This window comes from Maylandia zebra, linkage group LG23 (assembly GCF_041146795.1).
Source record: "Maylandia zebra isolate NMK-2024a linkage group LG23, Mzebra_GT3a, whole genome shotgun sequence".
Lineage (NCBI taxonomy): Eukaryota > Metazoa > Chordata > Actinopteri > Cichliformes > Cichlidae > Maylandia > Maylandia zebra.
Window position 1 is genome coordinate 20,010,368 of NC_135188.1, and position 10,797 is coordinate 20,021,164.

A 10,797-nucleotide genomic window follows, 5' to 3' on the forward strand; every position below is an offset into this window, starting at 1 on the left:
CATTGAGCTCACTTCATTAAACTCGGTTCAGTGAAGACAAGATGAAGTACAGACAACAAGAAGTCAGAACTGCATTAAATTCAGTCCTTTGTTTGTGGTGGTGCATCCTGCTGGTCCGGTTTCACTAAATTCTTAAAGTTTAATGGTTATATGAGCACATGAAGGTCGACTTTGGCTGAAAAAAGTTTTCTCACTGAAAAAAACAAACTATAGCTTTATTAAGTAGACCACAGCTATTAGAATCAGATTAACTGACCCTTTGCAAGAAATTAGACACAAAGTTGTGGAGAATTATTTGTAAAAAACAAACTCAGTGATGACTCAACCTTAACATACCTAAAGTTACAGAACATTAAAAAACCCAAATAACTGACTAAGTTACAAAACAATAAAATAAACTAATAATAATTCATTTTCCCCAAAAAGGTTAAATACTTTCAATTTGAAAATATTCTGAAATAGTCAAACAATTATAACAAGTTGTGTTCAGAGGTTTAAAATATAAAAAATTAAAAAGAAAAAAGTTTTATATTTATTTTTTGTATTATTTCCATGACACAATCTGAATTTCTGAATCATTCCAGGTTTATTATTAATTACTAATTATAAAATACTAAATTATAGTAAATTATAAATATAAACTAATATAAATGACAAAAATAAAACACTCACGGTATATTTCAGAATGATTTAAGGATTTCCTAAAATCTTGAGATATCAAAGGAAATCCAGGACCTGGCAGCAGGTAAAACACCTCAAGATAAAAATCAGAACAGGCTGACATCAGAATTCATTTTTGTGACTTTTTATTAATTAAAAACAATCTAGCAGAACAACATTTAGTCTGTAACTGTAACACACACTCACTCCAGCGCTCGCACGTCATCATGTGACTGATGACTGCACAAACTAAGGGGAAATTTGTACTTTTGTGTTAAATCTATGTCGTAGGCTCTACATAGATTCAGTGCACATGTATAAATTAAACATCAGGCAACAGGAATTCATTATGTTTGAGCCATGAGGTACAGAGTTCAAACTGTGCCAAATCACACATCCGTCAAACACACAGTCACATTAGGAGTTAGCTCAGAGTGTTTGTAACATAAATCATGTGATTAAAATAAACAATACAGAGAGAAAACTGGTTGAAATAACATGACTGATTGGCCAACGCTCATTAAAACTCCTCTTCCACTTTCAAGTTTAGTGTGATTTTTATTTTTTAACCTCTTACTTTACTTTTATATTATGCATTAATATATTTTTTCTAAGGTAAGTTAAATTGACTTTATAGTGTTTTCATCAAAATGTTTTGTTTTCATTACAGATTTCAATTTGGGGGATTTATCTTTTTTTTTTTTTTTATTAAAGGGATTTAAATTGTTTGAAATCCCTTTAAGAAATTTTCATAATATATAACGCATAAATCATTACAGATTTTTTGTTTGAAAATAGTCTTTTGTAATATTTTTCACATAATTTAATATTATCTTTTCTCACTACTCTCTCTTTTTACTTTTCTCAATTCACTGGTTTGGCTTTCAATATTATCACTTCTGTGGAAAACTGAATTAAAGTTGCTTTACAATTTAGTATTTTGAAAATATTATATATATATATATATATATATTCACATCCACAGATATTAATATAGCTGAGTATTAACAGGGCTGATGTAAAATGTTGATAAAAAGCCACATTTGCAATATGTTCTAATCAAGATCAATTGACTTGAACTTTAAAGCATAACATAAAAATCACATTAAAGCAACAAGTGGAACCTCTTTCTGGATTGCTTGGTTGCACATATGTAAAAATATAAAACTATGATAACATATTCATGCTGCCTATGAGTTCTTTACAATATGAAACACTTTTCTGCTTTAACAAGACATTTTGTGTGATACAAAGTCAGTAAACGGGCACAAGTCTCTCTTTTAACAACCAATCGTGTTAATTACCATCATGTAAACATCAACTATGACTCTCATCTCATGGAAGACGAATCACACGTTAAAATGTGGTGATGGGATGACCATGTTGAATCTTTTTTTTAAATTTGTTTTTCTTCAAGAAATATTTTTGTTCATTTTTGTTCAAATGAAAATAACTTAATAAGAAAACCAATAAGGAATTTTGAATCTTAACAAAATGTGTAATTTCTATCAACTGCCAAAGAAATAAATCAGTTATTCATTTTTTAAATATATTTTTTAGGTAATAGTTTACTTGGGATAAATGTAATAACAAATAACATTAGGGAACCAATACAATATTTGGCAGTTTGAGGGAAAAAAATTAATGATCTGAGGCAACAAACCAAGAAAATATAAACATGCACAAGTGATTCCATTGATTTTAAAGAAACAAGACTTAAAAATATGTTCAGCGAACTATTCGATGAGTTAAAAGAATAGGTTGGCACTTTGGAGAAAAAAGTGATTTAAGGGCATGCATTAACATTTTCACTTTATCCACAGTAGGAGGGAACAAATCAGAGAAATAATGGAGTAAGTCAATAAAACAAACAATGTACAAAAAAAATAAAATTAATAGTTTGGACACAAACTAAACTTTTAGGCCAATAATCAACCGAGAAACAGGTTAAATTAACTAGTTAAGGGAACAAGTCAGCTACTTGGGGTGAGTGATTTTAATGGAGGAAATTAGTAGTGTGAGAGTAGAGATATGCTTTTTCAGGGAACAAATGTGAGGAGCTCCATATAAACACTTACAGAAACAAATTAATTTAAATGGGGTAGCATGTGTGGGTGACCTAATTGACATTGACATGAATATAGGAAACTATGTGAAACTCCTTAGCTAAGGGATTAATAAAGTATTCTGATTTGTCCAGGAGAAGTACATTAAACTAACCCCGACATTACAGAGAAGAACATTTTGATGGGTTTATTTCCAGTCACAAAGAAAGCAAAGCTGGTAGTTTAACTCCACCGTGCCTACAAGTTTAACCCATTTTGGTTTCAGATTCGTTTTTGACGATGAGGATTTGGCAGGTTTTTGCTACATTGAAATTTAAAGTTCTTTTTTTTAAATATTCAGCATGCAGTTTAAGCGATTATGCCCTTAATTTGTTTTTGACAGCTTTAAGTGGACACACACAGGACAAGTACCTTTAAAGAGTAAAAATTTGAAATAATTTAATTTTGAAATGTTTTTCACAGAGTTTGTATCTTTTTCATTTGTGTGGCACTCATCGTCTTCCATACTCTCTCCAGTGTAGTGTTTAAAATATCATATAATAAGTTAAAACTGGTTTATGTTGGCATACCGCACTGTGGCAAGCAAAATGGCACACATGACACGTACGCTGAATAAATACAGAAATAAATAAATAAATAAAGTTTGTCATCAGTTTGTGTCTGAGTGACAGCAGGTCCAGTTGTTTCTGTGTGTGTGTGTGTGTGTGTGTGTGTGTGTGTGTGTGTTATTTAATGTTCTTTAGCAGTGAGGTGCGGGCGTTCACCACCGCCTTGAACGCGTCTTCACTGCCGGGGGCAACACATTTATCTGGATGCAGCAGGACTGCCAGCTTCCTGTACGCCTTGTTCACCTCCTCCCTAGAAATGAAAAGATAGTAAACTGCATTAGACACAATGTGACAAAAAAACAAAACAACTTTATTGAAAAGATGGCCTGTATGCTGGCGACTCACCGCGTGGCCCCGGGTTTGACTCCCAACATATCCCACGAGTCTTTGCTGTTGCGGATACGTCGGATGGTGTCAGCCTGCTCTTTGGTGAAGCCGACGCTGACCTCCGACACCGGGCGCTTTCCGCCGTTCTCGCACATGTCAGTGATGGAGGAGAAGAACGCCTGTGGAGAACACGGCACTCACTGAAACACGGTCCATAAAAAAACATGTACAGGAAGCTGCGCATGTGTGCGAGAAATACCTGAAACATCTCGTTGATGCCCTCGCCGCTCTGTGCTGATGTCTCAAAGTAATGAAAGCCTCTGGACTCCGCCCACAGGCGCCCCTCGCCCTCATCCACCACTCGCCGCTTTGTCAGGTCCACCTGTATGAACACGCAGACATTTACCTCCAGCTGCATGTGTGTTTAATAAACCTCAATAAAAGATTTCCTACTCACTTTAAACAATACATTTTACAAAACAGATACTTTTTAGTTCTCTGACTGTGCTGGAGCAGCTTAGTATGAGTCACAGTTCAAAATAATCCTTCTTTATCTCATTCAGGGCCTTAATACATCTCCACAGCACATCCTCAGTTTGAATCAAGCTGCTTCAGCTCCTCTCTCTTTAAGCTGCACTCGGTCTGACCTTGTTGGCGCAGACGACAAACACGATGCTGTCCATGTTGGCCTGAGAGCCCATTTCTTGTTTCATCTCGCCGAGCCAGCTGTCGAGGGCATCGAAGCTCTCCCTCAGGCCGACATCATACACGAGCAGCACGCCCTGGCTGTCTTTGTAGAACTCGTTACGCACCTGACCAACACCATAGAGAAAGAAACATGTTCAGAGCGCCGCCTGCTGTGTGGGTGCAAACATTACAAGAAGGCTTATTTTTGGCCTTTGAAAATATCTTGTTTTACGACAGTCTGTCACAGCCATTGATGTTAAAGAAATTCAGAGAAAATAAGTCAGAATTTGAAATCTTCTTGTTGCATATTGGTCTTTTTTTAATCTAATAGGATTTTTGTCATAAAATTTCCAGACATTTTACTTTTATGCAATTTTATGTAAATTTTACTCACTAGTTTTCTTTTCTTGTAAATCTGAATTATCTCATATTTCTCTTTCACAGCATCTTTGGTGGCGCTCTAACATACATGTGTTTTATACATTTCTTCTGATGTGAACAACATAAATTGCTAGTTTTTAACTCACTTCATAGAAGAACGGGTGGCCGGCCATATCAAAGATGTTCACCTTGATTTCTCTGTCTCGAACCTGAACTCTGTTGGCAGATAAAACACATGTTAGTGCTCAGTAAAAAACATCACTACACACACAGTGACAGGAAGCAGTCTGTAAACTCACTTGGTGACGCCATAGTCGATTCCAATGGTTGCCAGATACTTTGGAACAAACCTCTTCTCGCAGTAACGCTTGATGATACAGCTCTGAAGAATAAACAATATTTAAAGATGAGCTCCACTGCCTTTCACGCCAGACCATCCATCAAACTGAGATTTATTAATTTTTTAATGTTTTTATTTAGATAATTTGTGTCTTGTTAGGTTTTAATTGGATAATCCCATTTGCAGACACTGTGTTTCAAATAATCATCAGTCAATTCTGAGCCTATTTTGGAAAATTTGGCTTCAAAAATAAGCTGTTACGCCTTAATAACTTGAACTTTTTTAGCCTTCTGCCCTTTAAAAGCACATTCATGTCAAAATTTACATTAATTCCAAACAAAGATTTCTCAGGGTTAAACTAGCCTGATCAATAATATCACACATCAAACAACGTTTGTTTTATTGTGCTGTATCAGCACAATAAAACAAACGTTGTTTAAGTGTGCCCTGCTAGTTGTTGCTGTCTGCTCCATGATGCTCCAAATATTAAAGGTAATAAAACAATAAATTCTTTCTTTTTATGACCAAAATCTGCGCCGAATTATGCCTAATGCAACCATATTGAAAATAATTTTACCTGGGTGCTGTAATCTGTGAGATCGTGTGGTGAGATGTAATTAAAATCGGTTTTAAACGAAGTCTGGCGACAGAGTGAACAAAATAAACCAGAGCGCAAAAACAACAAAACTGACATCCAAAACAGAATAAAGACTACAGAAAAAAATCTTTCACGACCTTTATGCAATTGTTTCAAATATGACATTATAAGCCATAAACTCACAGTAGTACAGTACAGGTGGTTTATAACAAGCTTAAGTAAATGAACCAGACTCTATTTTAGGTTTGAGCTAAAACAAACAGGGGGTCTCATACCTTTCCGACCTCGGCGTTTCCGAGGCTAATCACCTTCACCCGAAGAGACTTCTTGTTGTCTCGTCTTTTCGGCGGGTTTGTTTCCATTTGGATTGTTTAAATTCTAAAGTTTTTTGGCGTTTAAAGAGACGGGACTGTGCCGGAATACAGCCGCTGTTGATATTATTATTGTGAGCGGAGCTAACAGGGCTAACTAGTTGTTAGCACGCTGGTTAGTATCTCTCACAGCCCTTAAACGGGATTATTTCCAGATTCATTAATCTCATCGCATCGTTTAACTTCAGCTCTAATGTTGACGTTTGCGTGCAGCAGACAACCAGAGACCCTGCTGGCCTCATAGCCTTTATGCTAATCAGCTGTTTGGGTCTAGCATGGAGTTAGCTGCTTACTCAACTTCCCCCTTTGTTTTCAAAATAAAACTACATTTAGGGAAAATTGTAGCTTTGAGGTTTTTCGTATACTTACCAAAGCAAGAAATGTGCACACAAAATGCTATGTATATGATTTTAAAAACACAAATATGGGCAGAAATCTGTGCCATCAGAAACTGAATTTGAATAAGTTAAATTCGAATTTGAATTGCTCAGATTGAATCTGAATTGTAACTTGAATAAATGCTTTTGAAAACCGAATTTGAATTAGTCTAATTTGAAATTGAATTTATGGTTTGAAAATGATCATCACTAAATTGAAATTGAATTTTATATTTTGAAAATGAATTGATTTGCTTTGAAACTGCATTTTATCCTTTAAAAATTCAGCTCTCGAATAATTTCAGTTTCACTTCTCACCATTCAGTTTCAGTTCCAAAATTCAGTTTTTTGGAACTTACATCCGGTTCCGGTTCAAGCGCAGATTAATAGAACTACGTTTTACTAGCGGACCGAAAGTGTTACTGATGGGAATCTACAGCGTCTTGAGCTGAATTAAGACTTCAGAAGTCATTCGTCATGTCGAGTGACCAGCGGATGAACTCTCAGGTTGGTAATAAATGTATTACATGTATAAGAACAAGCGTCATGTTAACAAATGATAGCCGTACGGTAACTTTTATCCTTATTGTAGCTGCTAGCTAAAAACGCTAATTTAGCGTAGTTTGCCCTGAATTCAGCTTTGACAACAAATATGATCGACTGTTTCTAGTAGAATTCCAAAGTTGTCATCTTGGACTCTCTCAGAGTACCCCCTCTGTATGCTTGCAGAGACCCCTACAGTAGGGAAACATGCAAAACGGTGCCCAAACCTTTGTGTTTTAGCTTTATTTGTCTTACACAGCATCCCAACTCTTTAGCTAACTTAATAACTTTAGCTAAAGTGAATAGTTAGTCTAATTCATTAGTGCAGCATTACTGGATCACCTCTGTTTGAAGTGATATAATGTGATTTACAACTATCACTGAAACGGCAAACTTTGTAAATAAGCAAACAACACATCTCATTCTCTAAACGTTTGGCCACAGCTGTAGATTACACTATCAGTGCTTGTTCACTCTTGACAATAATTATATTTCTAAATTTACTTTGTGCATTTACAGGTAAACAATATCTAATATTTTATCTAAATGACTGCTTTGTCTTTGAAAAGGGTGAAGAGCCTGAGGCCGGTGACAGTCCAGTTCTACTCTAAGTACATCCTTACAGTGGCTCACAGGACAAGGCCACATTCCTGTCCTGCCAGAAGAGAAGAGAAGCTTCAGAGTCTTCATGCATTTCAACCACACCTGTCATATTCCATATGACAGGGGTCTCAACTCCAGTCCTCAAGGGCCAGTGTCATGCAACTTCTCCATGCCCTCGAGGACTGCCGTATGGTGTTTATGCTGTTTTCTACCCCACAGTTACAGCATGTCTGACTGCCTGTTCAGCATATGCAAAAATATATGAGTTTAAGCATGTGATGACCAAGGCCTTCCATTATGGTGTTTGTCATCACATGTCACAGACATCTGGATGATCATTTGGAATAAACAAAAAACTTGTTACTTCATCTTATCTTTATTATTGTTCTTATTTTACATTGTTAGGCATTAGGTTTATTTGTAGTAGTCCTTTCCAACTTCTTTCCCTCTTCCATGTTACTGTGGCAGCTTGTCAGCATCTATTTGGGGTTGGGAGTGGAACAGAAAGTAAGGAAATCCAAAGTGCCATTAAAACCAGGAGAGGTTCTTATATTTCAGAAGAAGGGATTAATTCAAAAGACCTCAATGCCATATTTTATTTAGGAACCCTAGAGAGCACTTTGCAAAATAACACATTCTTATAATTTCACCCTCAGATGAGCCAAGCTACGACTGTCAGGGAAGGTGATGTAGGTACAGAGCATATGAGAGTGGTTAAGTTTGTCTCTTGTCTAGATGAAGGCACAAGAGGGATGGATGGCAAGGCGTAGAGATTCAGTATCTTCAGTCTTCAGTGGACACTCCATTTCTGGCACAAAACACCTGTAAAAGATGGTCGATTTAGGAGGTGACCCGACAACTTCAGCCTGTCAAACATATTAATGGAGCAGTATGCTTTAAAAAAAAAATTAATTAAGTAGAATTATTATGGTAGTTAAACACAGTGAAAGTTGTATATCATATCACTTCAAACAGAGGTGATCCAGTAATGCTGCACTAATGAATTAGACTAACTATTCACTTTAGCTAAAGTTATTAAGTTAGCTAAAGAGTTGGGATGCTGTGTAAGACATAAATAAAGCTAAAACACAAAGGTTTGGACACCGTTTTGCATGTTTCCCTACTGTAGGGGTCTCTGCAAGCATACAGAGGGGGTACTCTGAGAGGGTCCAAGATGACAACTTTGGAATTCTACTAGAAACAGTCGATCATATTTGTTTGTCAAAGCTGAATTCAGGGCAAACTACGCTAAATTAGCGTTTTTAGCTAACAGCTACAATAAGCATAAAAGTTACCGTACGGCTATCATTTGTTAACATGACGCTTGTTCTTATACATGTAATACATTTATTACCAACCTGAGAGTTTATCCGCTGGTCATTCGACATGACGAATGACTTCTGAAGTCTTAATTCAGCTCAAGACGCTGTAGATTCCCGTCAGTAACACTTTCGGTCCGCTAGTAAAACGTAGTTCTATTAATCTGCGCTTGAACCGGAACCGGATGTAAGTTCCAAAAAACTGAATTTTGGAACTGAAATTGAATGGTGAGAAGTGAAACTGAAATTATTCGAGAGCTGAATTTTTAAAGGATAAAATGCAGTTTCAAAGCAAATCAATTCATTTTCAAAATATAAAATTCAATTTCAATTTAGTGATGATCATTTTCAAACCATAAATTCAATTTCAAATTAGACTAATTCAAATTCGTTTTTCAAAAGCATTTATTCAAGTTACAATTCAGATTCAATCTGAGCAATTCAAATTCAAAATGAACTTATTCAAATTCAGTTTCTGATGGCACAGATTTCTGCCCATACACAAAAACCTAATTTTACATCAAGGTCTTTTATTTTATAGTCAAAGACTATTCAGTTTTATTTTTGAAAAACGAATACCGGACAACGTAAAACCACTGAAAAGCTATTACTGTAAGTTTAAACAATGTAATTTAACAATATATTAATTACTAAATTAATTCATTTTATGAAAAATAGTTTTCAAAAATGTAACAAGTTGTAATTTTCAGAATTTGAAATATTTTAAGAACAATACAATTTAAAATTTCATCACATCAAAGATTGTATTACTTTTATTACGGAGCCCCGTAGGGGACATGGGAGAAAAAAAAATTAAGACGTACTTTTGTGAGATCTCGGAAAACTAACTCGGGATCTCGCAAAACTAACTCGGGATCTTGCAAAAGTTTTGCGAGATCTCGCAAAAGTTTTAGCCGCAATCTTCGGCCTTCGACCTCCCGTTAGCTTCGAGCTAACGGGAGGTCGAGACCTACTACAGCCGGGAGGAACACCGCTTTCCCGGCACATTGTGCCTCAACCTCCCGGTCGGCTTTGAGCCGGCGTCCGAAGAATGCGGCTAAAACTTTTGCGAGATATCCCGACTTAGTTTTGCGAGATCTCGCAAACTTTTGTGAGATCTCGCAAAAGTTTTGCGAGATCTCACAAAAGTCTGTCTTAATTTTTTTTTCTCCCATGTCCCCTGCGGGGCTCTGTACTTTTATGCATTCATGACATGAAATCCAATAAAATGTAGATATATGAAGAAGATGAAGAAGAAGATGGCCGTAGTGATAGATGTAGTGATACAGAATGAGAGCAACATCAGGATGAAGGACCTCAAGAAATACCAAAGGCTCAGAGAAGAGCTGGAGAAGATGTGGGCTATAGGCAAGTGGCTACAACAGCAACATCGAAGATCTCTGTCCAGAAGAGCGCAGTCCCAGGAACAGCTAAGATACTGCACAGGACCCTCAAACTCCCAGGCCTGTGGTAGAAGACCTGAGCTTGTAGGATAAACCACCCTCAGGGGCTATTCTACTCTATACTTATACTTAAGTGTTACCTTAAGGTTCCCTTCATTTCTTCAGTTTTAATATGTATGTGTTTTAAAATCATCGGATAATCAACAAATTTGAACCTCACTTATTTAAAAATAAAGGTTCTTTAACTGTTATTGTCACAAAGCCTTTTTTGCTATTTTTAATTACCAAAAAAGAGCTATAACTTTTTTCTAAACATATTAAGACCTTTAAAGAAACACGTTTAACGGTTTACATGTAATTAATCCATTAAATTCTGTAATTTACCCATTAATCCATTAATCACTCATCATGAAATTTTAGATTAACTGGACTTTAAGGGTAAAAGTTGTTCTTTTTCATCATAAAGTGAAAAACTAATTGTAAAGTCGTTTTTGTTCAGAGATGTACTTTAATG

At 35.9% G+C, this 10,797-nt stretch overlaps 1 protein-coding gene and 1 long non-coding RNA gene across 2 annotated transcripts; one reads left to right on the plus strand and one right to left on the minus strand.

Moving 5' to 3' along the window:
- Positions 1-789: 789 nt before the first annotated feature.
- On the minus strand, positions 790-6,348 carry dnajc27 (DnaJ (Hsp40) homolog, subfamily C, member 27). The gene is made up of 7 exons (XM_004565635.4): positions 5,943-6,348; positions 5,029-5,111; positions 4,876-4,945; positions 4,309-4,473; positions 3,921-4,043; positions 3,680-3,840; positions 790-3,584 (listed from the first exon to the last, which is right to left on the minus strand). The coding sequence occupies exons 1-7, from the start codon at positions 6,027-6,029 to the stop codon at positions 3,452-3,454; spliced, it is 822 nt and encodes a 273-aa protein (XP_004565692.1). The 5' UTR covers positions 6,030-6,348; the 3' UTR covers positions 790-3,451.
- Positions 6,349-6,757: 409 nt separating this feature from the next.
- On the plus strand, positions 6,758-7,929 carry LOC143415004 (uncharacterized). Its single transcript, XR_013095611.1, has 2 exons — positions 6,758-6,922; positions 7,528-7,929. It is a non-coding gene; the product is annotated as an uncharacterized LOC143415004 (long non-coding RNA).
- The last annotated feature ends 2,868 nt before the right edge of the window (positions 7,930-10,797 follow it).